General features: G+C 40.3%; 3 protein-coding genes across 3 annotated transcripts; all 3 read right to left on the minus strand.

Moving 5' to 3' along the window:
- Positions 1–93: 93 nt before the first annotated feature.
- Positions 94–11,469, minus strand: LOC104936456 (serine/threonine-protein phosphatase PP1-beta catalytic subunit). The gene is made up of 8 exons (XM_010752489.3): positions 11,337–11,469; positions 7,621–7,752; positions 2,298–2,528; positions 2,111–2,215; positions 1,947–2,018; positions 1,513–1,664; positions 808–942; positions 94–705 (listed from the first exon to the last, which is right to left on the minus strand). Exons 1-8 carry the CDS (start codon positions 11,386–11,388, stop codon positions 601–603), a joined length of 984 nt encoding a protein of 327 aa, XP_010750791.1. The 5' UTR covers positions 11,389–11,469; the 3' UTR covers positions 94–600.
- Positions 11,470–12,673: 1,204 nt separating this feature from the next.
- On the minus strand, positions 12,674–19,649 carry LOC104936458 (phospholipase B1, membrane-associated-like). Its single transcript, XM_027275068.1, has 23 exons — positions 19,560–19,649; positions 19,364–19,415; positions 19,159–19,239; positions 18,776–18,841; positions 18,432–18,687; positions 18,145–18,249; positions 17,951–18,046; positions 17,790–17,861; positions 17,624–17,701; positions 17,454–17,514; positions 17,319–17,377; positions 16,806–16,873; positions 16,674–16,717; positions 16,426–16,525; positions 16,292–16,343; positions 16,082–16,162; positions 15,256–15,321; positions 15,021–15,115; positions 14,660–14,741; positions 13,901–14,005; positions 13,709–13,804; positions 13,496–13,570; positions 12,674–13,368 (listed from the first exon to the last, which is right to left on the minus strand). Exons 5-23 carry the CDS (start codon positions 18,447–18,449, stop codon positions 13,114–13,116), a joined length of 1,608 nt encoding a protein of 535 aa, XP_027130869.1. The 5' UTR covers positions 18,450–18,687; positions 18,776–18,841; positions 19,159–19,239; positions 19,364–19,415; positions 19,560–19,649; the 3' UTR covers positions 12,674–13,113.
- Positions 18,484–22,467, minus strand: LOC113744600 (phospholipase B1, membrane-associated-like). Its single transcript, XM_027275069.1, has 16 exons — positions 22,417–22,467; positions 22,224–22,293; positions 22,013–22,120; positions 21,821–21,868; positions 21,354–21,422; positions 20,926–21,000; positions 20,785–20,845; positions 20,645–20,703; positions 20,340–20,413; positions 20,181–20,224; positions 19,560–19,668; positions 19,364–19,415; positions 19,159–19,239; positions 18,776–18,841; positions 18,664–18,687; positions 18,484–18,513 (listed from the first exon to the last, which is right to left on the minus strand). Exons 2-16 carry the CDS (start codon positions 22,281–22,283, stop codon positions 18,484–18,486), a joined length of 960 nt encoding a protein of 319 aa, XP_027130870.1. The 5' UTR covers positions 22,284–22,293; positions 22,417–22,467.
- Positions 22,468–22,828: the final 361 nt, after the last annotated feature.

Below are 22,828 nucleotides of genomic sequence, written 5' to 3' on the forward strand. Positions count from 1 at the left end.
AACAACCACAAGTTCACCGCACATGCTATGATGTGTTTCGACTGTTAAACTGGAATATGAGACGTGTTATTTGGGTCTTTTTTTTTTTTTGCATTGCATTGCACGAAAACCTCAGTCTCATTAAAATATGCATTGGAAGGATTCTCTCCGCTTTTTGAGAGGTCAAGGCAAAACAATGTTTAATCTGTACTGTTGTTTTGGTTAGACTGAAAAAGGATTCGTCTGACTCGGTCACTTTGCCTCTCCTCACAGAGAAGGCGCTTCTTTTCGCGACACAGAACCTCGAATGGCATCGGAAGTAAAACCACAAAAAAAAAGATTATCTGTTAATAATATCAAAAATACCAACAAACAGGCAAAAAAACAAAAAACCCAGATTGGTCACAGCAAATTTATGTACACATACACATTAAGAAAAGAGCTGTCAGTGGAGTTGGGGAGAGGGTGGGTGAGTGGGAAAGAAAGAGGAAGAGAAAGATTCGGGCAATTAGATAAGCCCTGTATCTTCACTATACAGGGGAGTTACAGGGGTTGCCGTGATGGCAGACTAGGGACGGACAAGGTGAGAAGGAGGAAGGGGGGAGAGCCAAGGCTGTACGTTCACCTCTTCTTGGGGGCTTGGGCGGTGCGGGGTGGGGTGACAGGCCGACCAGAATTTACACCACCATACTGGTACTTGGCCTTCTTCTCTGAGGGCTTTAGGATCTTTAAACACAGAGAAAGAAGAAGCACGTGTAAGTGTTCCTGAGATAAACACAAGAACGCAATTAGCATTCATGAACGTGTGTCCCTTTAGTTTTACACTACCTGGAAGGAGCACATGAGGGATTCGTCGACGCTCATCATGCCGCCTGCGTTGTCGAACTCCCCGCAGTAGTTTGGAGCAGAGAAAAGTGTGACCAGTTGGCGTTTGGCAAAGAACTCGTATCCATCCTCCACAACCTGTTAGAAGACACATGACATTATTCCGCCGCCTACAGCGATCGATACCAAGAAATCACATCTTCAGCTAGTTTCGGTACATTGCTGAGCTCGAGTGTACAAAACCACCTACACCTGAATCAATATGAAACCCCCAACGCAGAGCTGAAATAGCCGTGGCCAATTTAACAATAACAACTCTTGTGTTAGTCCTTCAGTCCTTTAATCAATTAACAGAAAACAAACACATTTCAATTCTGATCAGGTACAGATACCCAATGTCAGGGTCAGTCCTCGTTCTGTTTTATAAAGCAGAAGAATAACTGAAATGAAGTTATGAATTGTGCATTGAAAAAGGGATGAACAGGAGCAGAAAACTGGGGGCTACACTGCTGCACAACCTCTTTTAATATGTGGTGTAGCTCGGGTGTCTGTGTTTGTGCCATAGACACACAAATTAATGGAGGTCAGCTGTTGTGAGGGGTGCACGGCCAACCAATTTTTAAAGCACGAGATCTGTTTGCTCGTCATGCTCCTTCTGCATCCACGCTCAACATCCAGCCTCTCCGCCGTCATTCTCTTCATAAGTACCTGGTGGGCTCTGCAGATGAGGTCCAGGTCATGGCGGTTTAGGAACTTGCTGACCACATCTGCCCCAAAGGTGAAGGAGACCCCGCGGTCGTTCTCTCCCCAACCTTGTACATCCTTATCTGGGTCGGACCACAACAGGTCACACAGCAGGCCTGAGAGACGCACGTGGAGAGGAGAGATAAAGAAGATAAAGATCAAGGGAGAGTAGTTGAAAGGAGAGTGTAGACACTCAACTGGGCGGGGAGGGAAGAAAGTGCTAAAGATCCAACGGACTTTGTTGATGCAACACAGCAGATTTACTGATGTAATAGTCATTCAGGAAGAAAGAAACGCTAGGTGTTGTGATCCAAAGGTCAACTTTGAACTTTTTTTGATGCGAAATCTAGGAAGTGAGGAAGTGAACATGCTTGCACCTAAATGCATGCACACAGTACCTGTATCAGGCACGTCTGTTGGCCTCATGATCCTGCGAATCTGCTCCATCGACTGCAAATCAGGCGATAGCCCTAAAATAGAGAATAAAGGAGGTTACTTTTGATTTGGAGTTGCTGGAATATATTTTGAACAACAGTTTATATTTATGCACCAGCTCTCTTACCTCCGTGGCAGCAGAAGATCTTCTCATCAATGATAGCGGCAATGGGGAGGCAGTTAAAACAGTCGGTGAAGGTCTTCCACAGCTTAATGTTGAACCTGCGCTTGCCTGGTGGAACACGTGCGCGTTATTAGAACCGAATATGTGCTTCAAGGCTGTTTGTGTGCAGTGTGGGTGTATCTCTACTCACACTCATCGTAGAAACCGTAGATGCGGTTGATGGAAGCACACTCATGGTTGCCCCTGAGCAGGAAAAAGTTCTCTGGGTATTTAATCTTGTAGGCCAACAGAAGGCAGATGGTTTCCAGGGACTGTTTCCCTCTGTCCACGTAGTCGCCCAGGAAAAGGTAGTTCGCCTCTGGGGGGAAGCCACCATACTCAAACAGCCTCAGTAGATCTGTGTACTGCCCATGGATATCACCTAAAAAAGGGAGGGAGAAGGGGAGATGTTAGTCGAAGGACAATGAGAAGAACTCTGATAGTTGAGTGAACAAAATTATTAAAAACCGTGGCAGTGGAGACATAGATCATGAAAAGATGGTAGAATATTAATAAAAAAGCCTCTAACTCTATAAACTACATATTCTCCTCCCCACACACACACGTGCACACAAACTCTCTCTTTGAATCCATTTTGATTTTCAGAACACAGCCAGACATGTAGGCTGCTGGGGATATATGACTATGTGCCCATGCCTTACTGGGACTACGTACAGCAACAAGCCCAAGGATACACACACAAAATGAGCCATTACAAGAGCAAGATCGATGCTGTGGCTCATGGGACATGAGCTACCGGGGGAGAGAACGCTGACAATCCAGGTTAATCACAAAAATGAAGGACACACATACACAGATCCACACAAAACTAACTTTAATTTTAACAGCTCTCCCAGGATTCAGGGTCACCCTCGCCTCTCTCTGACAAGCAGTCAGCAGGTAACGATGTGCTGGAGACTCTCCTACCAAAGCACAGGGACTCGGCAGGGGAGCATCACTCCATCACCTAGCCAAGACCTGCTTCCTTTTATATCCTCTTGCACCAACTTAAGAGCTGCTCTAATTCGGTCTAAGTGTTCCAGACATAAATGACTGCAGAGAGCCTCAGCAGTAAAAGACTAGGACAATAATAACAGGCCTTATTGTGACCAAAACGGAAAGCAAATTCATATGCCACACTCTTTTTTTTTTAAGGCAATGCTTCATTACAAGATGGCACCAAATACAAATTAAAATAAAATAATAGGCCTTAAACTGTGCAGCAGCTGTCTGGCCCTGAGATAAAAATGACCAACAAAAATTGGAACTTTATATCATGAGAGTGGCTGACACGATTTTTTCCAGTTCCAGATATGCGTCAGTGATCAAAACGCAAACCACGACTGGCACCAAACCTATATGTCTGCAGGCCTAAACTTATTTTTGCCTGTGTCTTAAGATGGCATGTGAAAACACACTTTTTTTTCCGTGCAAATGAAAAATTAAAGGAATAGTTCTGAGTGTTTGAAGTCTGGCTCTGTCTTATACTCAGTGCTCATGTTGTGCTGAACCAGTTGTGTTTCACCATCAATCATTTTCTTTGCCTTGGACATGCAGCCCCAGCTTGCCGTCTAGAGTGTTGACACAAGTACAGGTAATAGTAACAACTTCACAAACCTTTACATCAATAATACAATATCAAAACTTCAATGAAACAAGTCTTCAAGTATTAATGTGGTGCTCCAGCAACAGAGTTCAGGTCACGAGCTGTCAGAAAGGCTTTTAAAATCTCCAAACTAAAGCTTTAGTTGCTGCTTTCTAATCCACCTTTGAGTTTTAAAGAAACGATAGGTGGAAAGTGGAGATCCATGTGTCAAGAATTCACCAAAACAATTGTTTTTTTCTAAAAATTATTGTGTTCCAATTATTATTTCAATGTTTGTCATAGTGGCAAAATAATAATATAGCTGAGGAACCAGACCTGAAAGCATGAAAACACTGATTTTCTTTTAGGTTTGGCAGTCTGAAGGAAAACACATACTGGACAACAGATTAAACACAGAGTAAATGCAGAGGACAACACACGGAGAACAACAATTCTTGTTTGTACGAACAAAAACAGAAATGGACATGAGGCATGAACAATTAGCCTCGCTCGTTTGTGCTCAGAAAAGGAAGCGAAGCGCGGGAAGAAAGCCACGTTTGGATAAAATGGCAACATGGACTGTAATCTCTGCAGAGACAGCTGGGGCTGAGTGAACTTTCTAAGGCGCAGGGCTAACTTCAGCTGAGCTGTGGCTCTGTGGTAAAATCCAGGATTAACTGGATTATAAAATAACACTCCTTCACCACACTCACTCTCAGCATTATCGCTGTTTTGCTTTTATTTCTCTTTCCCCACACCTGTGATGTTGACTCTCACTGTCTATAATATTCTGTAACTTCTATTAATAAATCTAATAGCAGCTGCCATTAGACTGGCTGTTGTCTGACCGTTGAAAACGTCTCCAGAGAAGGAAACCTCTGCAGGTGGAGTTGCTGCATGACTGCTCTATCACGAGAAATTGTAGGATGGCAGTGAATTATTAACTCAAGATTGCTTCTGCTGTGTCAAAACAATCTGAAAATAGCAGCAAAAGGTATTTAGAGTTTAAAAAGCAGAGGTTGAAAGTTGAGTGTGTTGAACCTGAGGTCAGTGTTAGAAATGAGAAAACAGAAAACAGCGATAACAGAACTCGACAATAATAAACACTCAGAGCATCTTATGACTCCCCAGGTGTGCCACCCATGTGATGCTAACATCTCCTGTACACTGGAAGAACAGAACAGACAGATTAGTAATAAAAACAAAAACGCCTATGCATTCACAATGTAAAGGCACTCGTATCTTTAACCTTGCATCAGAGCACTGGTATTTAAGTTATGATGGTGGAATCAAGTGTTCTGTCGCATGACCTTGTGTAGCCAGATAATCAAAAGCACCCACATAAAAACACAACACCGGTGTTAGGAACGGAGTAATAGCAATCAGAGCACATTTTAAAATGTAAACAGCGAATAAACGCTCAGAAAAGAGGCCTGACTGTCCTTCACTGTAATGTACTCTGCCTTTGCTCTTCTAGATGGCATGACACGCAAAATAATGTTCAAATAACAAACGATCCAATTCCCACAAACAAACGGGAAGATCTTAAGAAGCTGTCAGGCCTTGAAGTATCTCACAACTGTCCCAGACCTAACACCCGTCGTCCCAAATTAAAGTCATTTTTCATTCTCCATAATTAATATAGTTTAATAACTTTGTTTCAGTAACGTGCATCACTTCATTGACTCACTCCGGTCTACCATGGAAGTTCTGCTTGTTGTTCCCTGCACTTATATCTAAAAAATAGAAATCATCCTCTGTGTTTGGCCACCATCAGTTTCCAATGCCCTTTTCCTCGACGGTCTGAGGAAGTCGTTAAATTTGTCACGAGTCGCTTTTTAAATTTAAAGTTGCTTCGGGAGTCTAAAAACAGTAGATCTAGCGAGAAGGTCACCAAGTTGGCAACATTTGGTTGGCTTCTGAGATTGATTTTGTGTGTGACGTGGCGTAGAGGCTCAAGCTGGTGCCATGTGGCTTTAAAAAAAAAAAAAATTGAACATAACAATTTTATTCGAAATGATAAGTTTCTCTGCTTTGCCAGAATTGTCCCAGACACCGCATGTTTGTGTCTCAGGTTTTTATTGTCTCTAAGACAACGTCCTTAATTTCAAGCACTGAAAGCTGTGCAAGAATACTATGTATTATATGAAACATGTGCCCTGTGATGAACTGGTGACTTGTCTAGGGTGTACCCAGCCTCTCGTCCAAAGTGAGCTGGCATAGGCTCCAGTCCCCTGCAGCCCGGGTGAGGATAAGCGCTTACAGAAAATGGATGGATGGATGAAAAAATAACATGTTACATGTTATTTGAAACTTGCATGATTTATGGCAAGACGTAAGAATATCACCTTAAGGATACATATAGCATCTCATGACACACACACCAAATAAATGTGCGGCCATATTTAAAGCTTGATATACGAATTAATTACCAATCATATTCTGCTAAAATATGGCTGCAAGTTGTTTCATTTATTTATTATATTAACTCCAAAATGTTTTCATCTCACTCTCTCTGTGTTTGCTACTTTTCAGTCAGTGCTTGTAGACAGAAAATAATTAAAGGCGTCCTAGACAAAAGCTGAATCTGTGCCCAGAGTTTGAAAATGTATGATAAACGCTGCCGCAGAAGGCAAACACGCACGGCACAAACATAGTGTGCATGCTTGTGGTCTTTCTTCAGCTAATTCAACAGGCTAAAAAATCAGTGACATTTCGCTGGGAATCAGTAAGGTCTTATTATGGTTAGCAGGCAACCCGATGGTAATTTTCCACCAGATTGTGATTGCAGGGTGCTGTTAATCATTATCATCTGTCTAGATTATTTTAGTACCCAAATTGCTATCTACACATCCTCACAATGAGGGTTTGATTATTATTATTATTGTCAACAACACTGTAATTAAAAATATCCAATTTTATATTATTCTATTTAAATAAATGATAAGGCCAAACTACCAAAGCTGCTGGCTTGGGCAAAATAACACCAGTGGCATTAAGTTTAACATGTATGTGTGAGAGAGAAAGCAGAACCTGATCCATGTGGCCTTAGTAAATAATTAAAGGCAGTCACTGTTTGGTCTTTACAGTCAGTGCTGGTGCTCTGAAAGATTGACATCACAGCCGTGGGTCAAGGTAATCTGTCCGGGGATAGAAGTTCAGCAACCAAACAAAGAAAGTAAAGGAGGGACAATGAAAGCTCACGCACTGACAAATAACACCACCTTGAGCTCATGAATGTTTCAGAGTAACGTGCCAGGGTCATGTCTACATGGACGAGATGAGATACGGATCATAATGAGGCAACATCCAGTTTGACGTGAGACAGTATCGATTAGACCTAATCAAATTACTGCTCCTGTTATCGCGTTTATCATGTAAAACACTAATGCTGCCATCTGAGGTTGATAGAGTGTTAGGCCTACAAAACAGCTATTGCAAAGTAAATGCGTGTGGGAGGGAGCTGGTATGAGGACAGCCACAAATGAACTGTGTGTAGGCCCGAGCCTATATGTGAGTTTGTGTAAACTGTAGACAGCTCAGAGTTGTTTGCAGTTGCAGTGCTACACTGGAGAGAAGAGATAAAGCATGTGGGAGTGTGCAGAGATGTGCACGAGCCAGCTAGAGATAGTGAGAGAGGTGGAATTTCAACTCTGTCGAGAGGGAGCTCACTTGCAAACGCCTTTGCGCCACTTTGGTCTACCCATTTTATATGTCTGTAAGATATTGAAACACAATCTGTGTATATGTGTGTGCAGTTTCCCTATATGTGTCATTCTATAACATCCACATAGAGAGGGTAACCCCAGGCTAGGACAGTGTTATGTCAAAGCAAAAAACAAACATGAGGTGGTGACAAAACGTCCTTTAACAAGAGCAGGACACTGACCACAGATCTTCAGGGGCGCCTCAAGCTCCAGCAGGATGGGCTGGCTGAGGAAGATCTCCCTGGATTTGATACAGAGGCCCCGCACCTCTGCCTCCGTCATCTGGACTATCTTGCCTGGGCGACATCCTCGTACTGGAGAGAAGAGAAAAGACACCATCAGTTCTGTTATCATCATCATCAGTGGTAACCCCCAGCACCATCAGGTTCATCAGCATGAGACCATGATACAAGTATTTTTCACCTGAAGGGAACACATAGGGCACACTCACAAGGCAATCTTAAAATCTGATGAGCTGTGTAATGGATCTGTAGCTTATAGCTGCTTAGTCTCCGCCATACTTAAGAAACCCACTGCTTAGACTATGAGAGCAGCTTGCATCCTCAGCTCTGGTGTGGGTTTATTGGCTGTGTAGTCGCACTGTTAGCTTAAGCCTACTTTCTGGCGTTCTGCCACAGCTCTGGGTGCAGATTTATCTCACGACGATGAAAAGAGGAGTGAGAACTGCAAACGTTTGGCCACGGTCAGCAGCTGAGCCAGTCTGAGAAATGAAAAGTGAGATTATGTAGAAAAAATTGCTTCCTTGATTTTACCTTGCGGCTTGTGTAAGACTAAAGTTTCATCTAGTCTGTCTGCATTTCACATATCGGACGTTTGTACCTGATTTAATATGTGGACGGCCCGGGTTAGTGCAATATCTGTGAAAGATGGCTCCATTTCAAGAGCGAACACACAGTCGTCGGAAAAAGTTGAATTCATGGCAGAGCTGTTGTATTGGCTCACATTAGACTTGTGCATGAAGTGGCTGGTGAATGTATAGTGGCTCTAAAACTGATAAACTGTGCTTTGTCATTATATAATGCATGTATAGTAAATAGTAACTGGATGTGGAAGAGTAGCAATCTTCATTTAAGTCTCAGTTTGACGTCACGAAAAGCAAATCAAATCACAGCGTGAAGAGGAACCATTGACGATGGAAACAAAAGCAAAGAACAGATCCATGACTGAGGAATTATGTAATAACTAACCATTATGGTATCGCCTTAAAGCGATACGCCCACTAAAGATACATATTTACTTAAAAAACAGTTTACTTAAACACTTTTCCTATTCGCCTTTTGGTTTCCTTAAAGGATGACACATTAGACAACAGGCCAAACAGGGAGTAATTCAAAATTCATATTTGCATAAACACACACGTGTATATACATTTTTCCTCACACCCTGTCTCATTAGTCATGTAATCCAACCAAATCTGAGAGAAGTGAGTGAACCGGAGGAATATGGATCGTCACAGATGGTAAATCAAACTGCCAAAAACTATTCTAGGGCTGCACCAACCTTAATGAAGTGTTGCTTCACACCATCAATTTTCTTTATCATCCATCTACTGTATCGGCGCCGCTTCATGCTCATGGTGTGAAGCATGAAATTGCGAAAGCAAGGCTCTTTACTCAACTGCCGGGCCTCATCAGGGCCGAGTGAGTTAAGCTTGGATGCTTTAGCCTGCCCCCAGCTTTAACACTGAACCTTTCACTAACTCTTTTAAAAAGCAGATTACGTTCTTGAGAACATTGAGGGGCCACGGCTAAAATGAAGCAACGACAAGAATTTGTAACCATTGGAGACCAAATCACTGTTTGCGTGTGCGATTGTGAGGCTGGAGAAAGTAACTCAGTGTTCCATAAGTTTTAAATCCAGTGAATAAGCACTCTCACTGTGACACTTTGCTTTTTCCTCAAGGCCAAATTTTCTCACACAGCAGAACTGTACTGTAACCTATTATGTAATGATGGGATGCAAAATAAAGCCTCAAGGCCTTTAAAGTTATCTTATTTAGAAACTTAACACTGGATACTTTCTAATGTCTTGATATGTTAACTCTCTCTACTGAAAGACAGACTTTTTAGAGGCGGTCACACCCTGCCTTTTTCAAAACAGTCAACCCTCGAGCTAGGACACGGGGGAAAATAAACAACTTGATTAATGAGAGGTACAAAACCATTTTAAAGACTGGCTATGGTTTCTGCAGGCACAAGACCTGGACTGATCCAGACTAATTTAATCAACAAAAATCACCACCCCTGTCATAGACGCCAAGGATTGCTTACAGACAGATGAGAAAAGATGGCAATTTAATACGGCCATTTATCATCTTCCTAGATTATTTGCACGTGTACTTGATTCTAACCCTTGAGTAAGTTCACACCTAATTACAAAGCTGGGTAATTATGTGAGAAGACTATCAAATGATAACATGAAAATTAATTAGTCAAGTCAAGAAAATAGGAGGACCACAGTAAAAAAAATGACCACCTATTAACTTTTGTTCATAAAATGAACAACACAATCAACAAGTCAACTGCAGCACAAGCTGAGCACCGAGCAAAACACAGCGTGCGCCGGATCAATATCAATGAAGGATCTTATGTGCTTTTACTTTCAATCCATTTCACCATTCGGTAGCGACGTTACCATAAAGATGAAACTGCGAGAGAGAGAGAGAGAACACAAGGCGGTCGCAGCGGGAATTTCCAGCAATAACTATAAATAACAAATCTTCACATTTCAATGCTGGCATAGTATCTCATCCCTCCAACAGTCACAGATACTGCTTGGAAAGTATGCCAAGGACAGCTGAATTTGCCTTAGTGGTCTGGTCTGACTCAAAGGATCTCTCACAGGGGAGCAGAAACCTGCCCGTCTTCTTCTCGAGCAGGTGGACGGCCAACACAAAAGGATTTTTTAACACATCGCTCTCTCTCTTTCTGTGTTAAACCTAAAACAACAAATGCAAATAATTTGAATATGGACACATCTATACCAGAATCTGCAACTTGTGTTTTGTTATCCACCTGTACCGGCGCTTATAGATCTGATGTGTGCACGCCGTGGGCCCAGTGAATCACAGCAACCTGCCCACTAAGATACACCTACAAACCCAGAGAGGAGAGAGCTGCACAAGTTAAAAAAATCAAATGACCTCAACATAACAAATATACAGTGACCAGGACATCAAATATCAGATGAAAAGCTGGACTATGCATTAGTGTTTTAGGCCTATATTTCTGTAGCTTTTTCCAATAATATATAACATTAAAATAGGTCACTAATAGAAACTGAACACCATATATCACATAGACAACTCAACAGCAGCACGGATATGAGGCAAAACTTGTGAAACCGTGTCAAGGGCAGGGGGTGAAAAATCAGCGTTATTTTATTTTTATACCAAACATTGACTTTAACCTACATAACGGTTTTAACGGTTTTGACCGTTAGTGCAACGGCACATTAACGTGTGCTGGTGTTTTAACGTTAGACCAACCGTCACTGCCCCTCCTGCTCGGACATCATTTGGAAAAAAAATAAATGAGCCAGAATACAGAAAAATAAATATATATTTATATATAGCAGATTTAAAAGTTGGATTAAACGGCCGCGACACATTTAAAATATTTGCCATAACCGCGAAACCTGAGCGATGTAGGCGTTCACCGTCCACAGTGTTTATAAACACGGCCGGCTAACGGTAACGTTAGCCCGAGCTACACCGTTACGAGCGGCGGACGTTAGCCCCACCGAGCTAACACATTTCCTGCGTTGTTTTCCGAGGACAACCGCCGTAGTTACGGAACACACCTCACGCCAGGCATAGTGAACACAGACAAGCTTAACTCCGCGTAAACACTAGAGAGACCGTATTGAAATCGTTCACCTTCCAGGAGCCGAGAGATGAGGCTGTCCACGTTCAATTCACCCTCCGCCATCTTCAAACTGATGTGGTACAAGTGTTGGCAGGTTCGAGTCCCGCCCGCGGACACCAGGAGGCGCTGTCGTCAAGAAAACTAAACCGGATGATGACATGAACTATAGCGAAGAGTCACTTTAACCAGCTTTGTATTTAACAAAAGGAGTTTAATATATAATATATACACTTAAAGTCCTCCATCCAGCATGCATACACGTTATTATTCTGAAACTGATCCCAAAAAAACAGACATAATTTTTGTTTGTTTGCAGGGTTGGGGCAAGTTTGAGATAGTAGAAGCCATACATGTACATATAAAAATACAAATTTACAAATAGAAGTCATGCATTTCACCATCAGAATCCTCCCTGTATGTAAAGAAGCATTTGTAGCTGGTTCAGATGGAGCTTTTAAGTTTTTATTGCAATGTTTCATCATCTTACATACATTTTTTTTAGTTGTTTGCCTCAGAGACATTTTTATACTATTGTTTTAGAAGTGAAATTAATGAATAACCTAATAATTAAATAAAGTGATTATGTGTTTTGTCAGTAAAAACAGCTGTAAAATCAAATGTACTAGAGTAAAAAGTAAGTTTTCCCCTGAAATGTATGTATACATATATATAATAGACTAGACAATTAAAATACCAAACTGTATCCCAGTACGTGAGTAAATCCACTTTACAACCACTGTATGCTAATTACGCAATTAACAGAAGCAGTCGGTGGCTTTCATCACTGTTAAGAGGTCATAAAATAAACACTTATGTTTTATGAGTCAGCTAACTCATTGATAATGATTCAGGTAATACATGCGGTCTGATGAGTGTTCAGACACAATCATTTGTGCATTGGTGGTTTGTGTAATTTATGATACAGTGATATGTCCTGGGTACATGAGATAAATACCATTAGTGTGTAATGGTGATGATTTTCTGGACAGGCAGACTGCAATGCATCAGGGCTGATTGCCCAGATGTCTGTTTAGCACTCAGATTAGAGTTTATATGAATTACTGCAAATTATTTATTCCAAATAACCAGAAATTATTTGTACAATCAAAGGTATTAAACAAAGAAAACATAAAACAATGTCGACATTACATTGTCTTTCCGTGTATTTATCATTGCACAAAATGGCCACATTAGATTCATATTTACATCTACCAAGAGTGAACTGTTCATTCAGAAATCTGCATTGATCTGAAAACTTCTGAATTCAAATATATTTTCATTTAAATAAAATCAAAACACATAACAGTAGTAATAAGTTATTGTGCAATCAATAATTCCAGCCTTTATTTTTGTGGATGAAATCTGCTGTGTTTGAAATATAGTGGTCGGTAATTGCATTGTCTCAAGTCAGTTGTTAGACCAGCTACAACATTTAAATACAATTTAATGCAACACATACAAAATATGAAGGGATGTATTTTTCATGAATAATAAATGATAACACACCTTACTACAGTTTTTTTTTAACCCTTTCACTTCATGTCTTATTTATTGCTCTCCCTAAGTAAAGACTGGTGTAGCTTTTCCACCTTCACTAATACTTTCTGTGGTTAGGACAATATGACAATAATTAACTTCTCTAGTAAGGTCAAATATATGACAAATATAAAAAAATATCCTTATTATCTACAACCACTTTAAATATTGCTATTGTTGTTTTGTAGTTGTGGTTCTTACATTTTGCCTTATATAATAATAGAATAGTAGAAAAATACAGTAAGTAGCTCTTTAAAATGTAGTGCCTGTCATCTCCCCTGCAAACGTCATCACCCTCTTGCTTCTCTTGGCTCTGCAGGAGAGGAGGAGCCAGGTGACACCCCCGCCAATCAGAATACCCGTTATGGCCAGCACAGCAGCGAGCCACCCTGGCACATTGTCCGTGCAATTAGAGGTGAGAGGCAGGGTTGTGCTGTGTGTTGTGGGTGCTGTAGCTGTGGTTGAAATGGGGACGCTGTTCTCCTTTGTGAAGATGTAAGGATGCTCCTGGAACACGCATGAATGAAGGTCATTCACTTTTATGAACCAGTCAAAAGTCATCATGCACAAATTGTACAGATAAATCACAAATGGGTCAACAATGTCAGAAGTGCTGGTATGGCAGCTTTCTTACCTCTGTGGGACACTTGATGTTTTTTCGGCCATATGTGAAATTGTTGTATGTCTGTTTCTTACCCACTGGCTCCAACTAGACATAAAACAGATGACATATTTGCTCAGTCCGTGACTAAATCGCAGTTAGATGTGGTCATTTAGAAAGAGTTACCCAGAATGCTTCCCCTGTCAAACACAGTTAGCCTTTAACTGTTCGCCTTGCCAGACTCACCATATTATTCCACAGAGCTGCAGCCATGTCAGAATGTCCCCGTTCACTGAAGTGGAAACAGTCAGCAGAGAAGTAGGTGTCGTCAGGCCTGCTGTCCTGGAGAAGAAATCATACAACATGAGTGTTTGTAGCAATTATGTGCTTTGGGAAGAGCTTGTGCAGTGGAGTTTTGGGAGTACACGGAGGGCTTACAGCATTCAAAGGAACGACAGTGTTCTGAAAAAAGGGCTGCACAACCACAGCAAAGTCTTCTCTGCCATCATAGCGGTCTCCGTACACCAATCTTTCCGTCTCGACCTGAAAGAAAGGCCGTAAATGCTCATTAAACTATCCAAAATCTATGAAAATGCAAATATTTTCACTTCAGAAAAGTTAAACTACTGTGTAGACACAAGATTTAAATTGCACATTGGACCATGATTGAATCCAAAGCAGTTGCGATGTCACACAATCATGCTTGTATGTACACATCTCAGATTTAGATCTAAGGTAAGTGCAGAGAAATGTTTCCCCTTCAGCCGTGGTGTTGTGGTTCCTGAAGACATGGGACGTACTCCCGTAGTATTTGCACATTGTGACTTAACGTCTGCTGCTTGACTTTAGGGAGTAATGATTATTTACCTTATAAAAATGAACAATAGCCACAGAAGAGCAGTACAGATTTTGCAATAAATACTGGCACACACATCACTACTGAATGATGCACATCAGAGGAGATTTAGATGTAGGTATACCTAATGCCAACTGAAAAATAAGTGGGTATGCCCTGTGTATATCCTTCACTACACCACTGTCTTTCAACAGATGAAAGTGAAAACTGCCTTCTAGCGTCGAGCCCTGCACATTCATCATTCAGCACACATAAATGTCAAACATTTGAGTGAGGTAACAAAAAGCAGAACTCATTTTTCAGTGTAGGGAGACTTTAACTAGATGTTCCTGTTTGCCAACCTGTAGCTCCCGATTGATCCGTTTTATTTCAGCCAGCTCTGGGGAATCCTCTCCTGCTAACAAGAAGCACGGGCAGATATACCTGAGGATAAAATGTGAAAATAAACAGCTGATTTTGGAAAAATAAAATGTTTTTATAATCATGACTGACTGATACATAGCGCTACCTTTCGCATAGTACAAAACTGAATTTGTCATTTGATTCAGGGATGAGGTATCCTCTAATAAACACCAAATAATTAAATATTTCTTGGCTGGAACGACTCGTATTAGATCAATACTGAGATGCTGATGAATCCTTAAACTCAGTGGTCTTGAGTCATGCAGGATTGATTTAGCATGAGAAGATCAATGAGCGTACTTTTGTAACACATTGCACCCGAGACTATCCCTTTTGATTCTACGAAGGCCTTCAATTTCCAGAATCTCCATGACGTTGACAATCACCCTGGGAACCTACAGCCAGAAAGCAATAAAACATGACCTTTATATAGTTTCATAGAGTTAAATTGAATCTGATCTAATATTTTTAGTCTTTTATGGTGTTTTTTTCTAATCAATAAACTGTTATATTTTAGAATATAACATATTTTTACCTCTTTGTAAAGCATATCCAAGCTTGTCATCATATGATGGCTGTAGTTCTGAGGTGACAAAGTGGCCTGTAGTTTTGAGAAAAGATTACACACAACGTACATTTATTAATTCATCATGAATCTTTTTTTCATTAGCAGCTCTTTTCTGTTGTTACCAGAGAACAGCAGAATAATTAAGACCCATTTCAGGTGTGTACCTAAAAAGCATGCATTAACCAAAAGAGCACAGGCCATGCAACATGCATGAGCGTACAAGCAACAACTAACCCTAAGCTGTCACTACCACAGCCTCAGAGCTCATCTTAAATTGATGCTGATGCTTTGATATTCTGCTTCAAAGCACAAACATTAAAAGAGAGCCTAGACCCTGTCAGTGGAGCACGAGGAGCGTAATGGAGAGAGGGGGAAGAGGAGACAAAATGAGAAAGGAGAAGGAGAGAGAGAAAAGGAGGGAGAGACAGAGACAGGATGAAGAGAGTCTGGGTTGACCTCTGTGTTGTTTATGCCTCTTAGAGAACAAGGCCTGTCACTGTGCCTCGTGTGCTTGTTTAATACAGACAGAGGCTGAGATAGAGGAGAGTGGGGAGGGGCGGTATTTGTGTTGGAGGGGTGAAGTGACAGAATGTGCTCATTGAAAAGAACCCATGTCTGCTCTCATCTTCCTCTGACACAATAAAACAATTAGGGGAGGGCTGTTCACAAAGCTTGATTATTGTGCTCCAGTGTGCAGGAGAGTGATATCATGAGACGTCTCTATGCTTCGAAAATGTCCTTCGTTCCTTGGATCATCCTGGATTTCCTAGGGCGACTTCTTGAAGCAACTCACGCGGTCATTGCAGTACTGACACAGGTCATTGCCTCCAATGAAGAGGGTCACCAGCTTCCAGTCATTCTGGAAATCCACAGTCTATAAAGGATGGAGGACAAATCAGAAGCAAAGAGATGGAACAGAGATGACATTTTTGCACAACACAATCACATTATTTGTGCATCAGTACATGCATTAGTACACCATAGTACCATAAATGAAACTCACAGAGTCATTTTTCATGATATCAATCAGACGTCGGACCTGCCCTGGGATTCCTCTGTATGAAATTAGAGATTTTCATGATGGAACAAAATCCATGAAGGTGAACCATTCAAACTTGACAATATATCAAAACTCACGATATTTTAGCTCCTGATACAGCCACATTGAAGCCAGTTTGCTTTTTCCCTTGTCCCTTTGACATTCCTTTGATTTGAGGATTGAACTTTTTCAGGATATCTGATGTAAAAAAGACAAAAGAAAGAGGGGAAATTACTGCTCAAGAGACAAAATACTGATTTTGTTACAGTCCAACTCTGTCATCTAGTGGTGCTAATATGCATTACATGTCAAGAAGGCTACAGGACAGATGAGGTTTGGGACTTACTGGGTAATGTTGTGACAGTCTCCAGAGTTTTGTCTCCTCCGATGCTTGTTAATAAAAAGCAATCAATGAATCAAATGATCACAATGCAATGAAATAAATGTGTTATGTATAAAATATGTGTAAGTCTCTCACCTCCATGACACCCCCACGTACTCAGTTCTTAGCAGCAGAAGACTCTTTGCCTTTGCACCAAAGCCGGTCTACATGCAGAGAAAGATGGTTCTACTATTCAATCATTTTCAGACACATTTTTTCTCTCTGACCCATTAAATTGATAATGTCCTCTCAGCTCGCACATTAACTTGATTTATAGGTACCTAGAGAAAAAGTAAAGGACAACACAATCGACCCAGGAGCAGGTCATCATTTAATCATTTAACTTGAAGCATTATTCAAACACGCAGAACTTCATTCCTAGTTCTAAAAATACGGCAACCTGGATTTTATAGAATTGGTGAGTGAAAAATGATGCACAAAACAAGAAAATGTAATAACAGCATAGGCCAAAAATTGGTTTACTGGTATTATTTGCAACATTTGTTACAGTATGCTACTTATTAAGTATTAAAAATAACACAAGCAAAGGTAGAGGTATATTACATATTACCTAGAGAAACTCTCGGTCATTCTTGTGTACAAACTTACCGTTAAAGAGTCTCCCAGAGCAGCCACCACTTTAATGTCTGCTGGTCGTAACCTGTGAGCTAATAAAAGATCAACATGAGCATATTACACGTCTAATCTTTTTATGTCCCTTCAGGTTACGCCTCGAATGCTTACCTGAAGTGGGCACAGAGTCGGATGGAGCTGTGTTAACACAGGAAAAGTCACTGCCCCAATTCTAAAGAATAGACAAAGACATTTATAGTTCAAATCTATAATGTGGCATTGTGCATAATAAATAACTTCTAAAGTTGTGCTGTGTACGAAACACAGAAACTATGACCTACTGTAACGGGAGCAGGGGTGGGTGGAGGGCCAGGAAAGGTGTAGTTGCTGTTGATAGCAGTCCTAAAAAATGGGTTGGTCTAACAAAGAAATAATCAAAACGCATTAATACACACAAATGACAAGAAACAACAACATTCAATGTCTATTTTTCCTTTTTCAAATTACCTCAGAGGGACACTTCAAATCAATGCCAGATGCGAAGTCTTGTCTAAACGTCTTGTTGCCCACTGGCTCTAACTAAGAGATTGTGACAGTCAGTGAGTTATTTTGTACGCATGTAATAAAATACAAATGTAGGAAATGTCTTCTGATAAAGCAAATCCTACCATGTTGTTCCAAAGACCCTGAGCCATGAGGGTGTGAGCTTTCTGGCTGAGGTGAAAACAGTCGGGTGAAAAGAACGAGCGATCAGGCTGGCCATTCTTTTGAAAAAAGAGAAGGGATTGGAGGAAATTTTTAGAAAACCCCCCCAAAAACCCCCACAAAGGATATGTAATGTTTCAGGTGTGTCAGTTCTTACCTCTAACCTGGGAAGGTAAATCTCCCTGAGGAAGGGCTGCAGTACCACAGTGAAGTTGTCGTAGGTGTCATACCGCCCAGAGTTAATCAGCTCTCTAATAGTATGCTGGACAGAAAGGCAACCAAAACATGAAGACCACAGAAGTGTTTGACTTCTCAGTCATGAAATTATTTTTATTTGACAATGAAGAAATTATGATGATTTAGCCCTTAAAATTTGGTAATTTAGGTTAAATTAACCTCCACAACCTCCACATTTGCTTATGTACAAAAAACTCAACCTTGTACCTGATAGGCTTTATTCATGTCATTGACGTTCTGGAGTTCACTAGATCCTTCTTTAGGCTTCAGTATGCAGGGGCAAATTAAACTGAAACACAAACATTAAAACAGTTAAATGACGACTTGATCAGTTTTGTTTTAAACAACCAGAGATCACTGACCTGACCAACCACGTGGGACAGCGCAGAGTTTTATCACTGTGCAGATCACGTAATGGTACAATGTTTAACAGCTCTACCAGATTGACGATGGCACGAGGCACCTGGATGACACAAAACATAAAGCTTTAGTGTGTGATTTGGATTATGACTTTAAAATTGCTTATATACTGTAGACTGATAAAAACATACTTCACTATGGAGGATGTCAAGAGCTTGGCGGATACGATCGACCACATTCCTCGGTGAGAAAAAGATCTGTGGGAAAAAGCAAATGTGAAAGAAATTACAGCTCACACAATGAATTGATTAGTCATCTTTTTTTCATAATTGATTAATCATTCGAGTCAGTGAGTCTTTTTTTCGAGCAAAGATGCCAAACATTTGCTGGTTCCAGCTTCTCAAATGTTAAGATTTGCTACATTTTTTTTTTTGTCTTTTATAAAAGTTTCTGGACTGTTTGCAATTTGAGTGTTTCAATTTTGGCTCTGGGAATAGTGATAGCTTTCAATATGACAATCTGAAATGTCAAAATTATTGCAAAAAATCTTGAATACACAAGTAAGAGTGCTCACACTGTCTGTGCAGAAGTCACATATGTCATTGCCACCAATAAACATGGTGATCACTTTCCAGTCGTTGTGGAAATCAATGCGCTGTAAAAGAGATAAGAGGTAAATCTTTTGTTAATGTGGTTATTGTGAACATAAAACTTCGACAAAGATTACATCAGAGCATATCTCTATGCTGTATTTCTACCACAGCTCACCACTGCCTTACCGAATCAGTTTTCATTTTGTCCACTAGGACGCGCACCTGTTGCACCATATCACTGAAAATAGAAACAAGTATTGATGGAAACATTAAAAAAAGTTCAAATTCTTTGTTCTGGTGTGTCAGAACATAAGATTTGATGTATTATGATTCAAAATGAGTAAAAAGTAAGTAATGCCAAAAATAAAGGAATGTGACTGACCCACTCTTCGCTCCTGCCACAGCCTGATTGAGGAAGGCCCCAGCAGTGTTCTGATTACCTATTCCCGTTGAGAAACCGGTCACAGAGGGGTTAAACTCCTTCAGGATGTCTGCACAGCACAAATACAAGAAAGGTCAGGAAGAAACAAAATGTTTGATTTGACACACAGAATTGTGTACATTATGTATTATGTAAATTATATAATCGGTGTAGCACTGAGCATAAAAGTTAATTCTACAAGATCTGAAGTCAAAGTCCACTGACTAGCTTTTTTTCTTGGTTGAAAGCACTGGAAAAAAAAGTGCACGTCGATATAAATCCCTCTTGTCATGTTTTTCTATGAATGTGATATTATTTGACAAAGCAATTTCTAACTTTTGATAAGATGAAGATGCAGCATCTTATCATTGCTTCTCGAAGGCATCCTAAAATATATGAGCTGATTAAGATCACTGTCCAAAACGTATAAATGTAATGATGGTGATAAGACACAAAAGTCATAAAAGCACAATGCCACTATTGGCCAGTGGTGGACATATTTGACGAGATAAACCTGAAGTAAGACATTTTTATGTCATTTGATTTTAGATAATGCTATTAGAAAAACAAACTTAAACATACTTGGCAGAGTTGTCACAGTGGTAATGTTTTCATCACCACCAATGCTGAAAACGAAAGAAACAGCATGTTGGTTTTAAAAGCAGCTCACAAAATTACCAAATTAACTCTCGTATTTTCCCACACTATGAAATGAAAAAAAGGTGCTTGAGCTCATCTTACCTCCATGACAGTCCTCTGTACTCACTCATGACTAACAACAGGTTGTCTGCCTTTGCACCCACACCATTGCCTGCCTGCAGAAAACATCAGATAAAGAAATATTTATTGAACCAGAAGCACATACTGCAGTGTGGGTTGAAAGCCACTGTGCATCCATTGGTTATTGTACAAACAGTACAAAGATAATAGATCTGTTGTCCTGTTCTTTATATAGACTGTACTCCTATCATCATGTCTATTAGGATAAGTACATTTGTAGATATAAAATTGACTACAGAAAATAGTACTTGAAGGGAAACACTCACAGTCAGAGAGTCACCTACTGCTGCCACCACCTTGATATCTCCCGGTCTGAGTTTGTGAACTACACAGAGAACAAAGTGGTTGAGTTTGTCCGGATTGAATTACATTTCCCAGAATATATTAGCAGAATACGATCTTTTACCTGAAGTTGGTGTAGTGGGAGATGGAATGCGGTCTGTGCAAGGTATCTCTGTACCCATAATCTGCAAATACACAGTATTTTAAATAGGTTTAACTGTTGTCATTCTACACTGTAGTTCTGTAATCTACATAAAAGACTTACAGGATCTGTTAGTGTTGAGGCTCTTCCCTCGCGTTCAGTGGGGGAATTTTTCTGTGTCCGCAGGAAAGGTCGTTCCTGGGATGAAAGTGGAAAAAGTTGCACGAGTTGTGAATGGGTAACATTTAACTAACTAACTTAACTAATAGATATCACTATGAAACTACCCCGCTTACTTACTTACATTAAGACAATATTTTATGTATTGCAAGTGGTCTGAAAGTTTATGTTTAAATACGCAAATAAGCCATTAAGGCTAACTTTCTGTGAATTCAGGAGAAATCTACACATGCAAACAGACAAAGTCTAGTCACATAAACATCTACATGTGTATTTTCAGCATTTTCTTTCCACGCTAAGACTACACATGGTTCAACAACATTTAGGAGTGACATTTTAAATAGACTGCACTATAGGACGTCATGCCTCACCTCGGTAGGGCAAGGAATAGTAATGACGTCGAGGTTCATGATCTCTTCCTGACCTGTCGATGGCTGGAGCTGGAGGAGAAAAAGTCATGATTCAAGGATGGCCATTCTGTTCAGCCAATGACAGCACACTGCCAGACAGTACTGATTACACAATTCTTGTATCAGTGTATGAATCTAGAATGAACAAGGCTGGAGAAAGTCATCACGTTGAACAACTTCAGTTCATCTAGTACATGTCTTATCTAATCTCTCGTCAGAGTTATAAACGTTCAGCATAATCAATGTTCCATCTTAGTTTTGCTTTGAGGCATTATGGTGACACTATTGGTTCATTACACAACTGAGACAGTCAATTTCAAGGTCAGAACAATATACAGATGAATGTTGAAGGTTTTAAAACAGCCAAATGTACACATACAGTACTGATATTTATTATTCAGATATATATTTGATTCATAAGAATTTACCAGGTTTGTCCATAGCTGAACAGCTAATTCGTCAGACCATGTGTTCTCCTGCAAAGAAAGGCATGCCAGTTGCACATTAACCGTTTCAAGGGTCTTTGATGTTCCTGGAAGGCAGGCTGTATAATTTACAGCTGTCAGTTACAGTATTTTGTGATTATAACCAGCGCGTGGACGTAACTTTTCTTTACTTACAGAGTCTGAGCTTTGTTCGAGGATAACTGGGGCAGACTGCAGCACGGCAGTGAAGTCCACCCTTTTGCTGTGCCACTTTGGATTTTCCAAAACGTGACTCAAAGAGTCCTGAAAACAAGATAAATACATTGTGTCAAGTAAGTAGCCAAATATAATTCAGATGAGCACGAGCCACAAGCACACAAACACTGTTCATTTGCATGTATTTTACCTGTAGTGTTTTCAGAAGAGTGGCTTTGTGGAATCGCTGGTTTATGTTTTTATCTCTCATACAGTCACACCTGATGCCAAATAATGGCAAAGCACATCATTGCATACACACATACATGTAAAAATGTATAGGTATATACATATATACATATATATACTTTAGCTTTTTAATATCTTAAATTCTGAATACTCACTTGTCCTGCTGCTCATGTGCGCTCCAGACCACGACGTGAACTAAAGTGTGATGCAACTGTAAACATACATCCAGCATGTTAGTTGTTTTTTTTACACAGTTCTATTTGTTTATGGCAAAATTGTATTTAACAAAAAGCACAATACCTTTTTCTGCAACAGCTGCAGAGCTGCTTCCACTTCCTGGACAACAGCAGCAACATCTGTAGCTATCTGAAGCACACAGTTAGACACTCTTAACATCCTTTACTAACTCTAACGTGTGCTACATCATCATGATTTTGTTGTCGTACGGTAAGTAATCTTACATTTGGTGAACAGGCACAGATGGAATCTGCCGGGACAAACAGAAGCACAAACTTCCAGTCTGTCACCTGTAAAGATATAAGAAAGAGCAATCTGAGCAAACTCTAC

The sequence above is a fragment of the Larimichthys crocea genome, chromosome XXIV (assembly GCF_000972845.2).
Source record: "Larimichthys crocea isolate SSNF chromosome XXIV, L_crocea_2.0, whole genome shotgun sequence".
In the NCBI taxonomy this organism is placed as follows: domain Eukaryota; kingdom Metazoa; phylum Chordata; class Actinopteri; family Sciaenidae; genus Larimichthys; species Larimichthys crocea.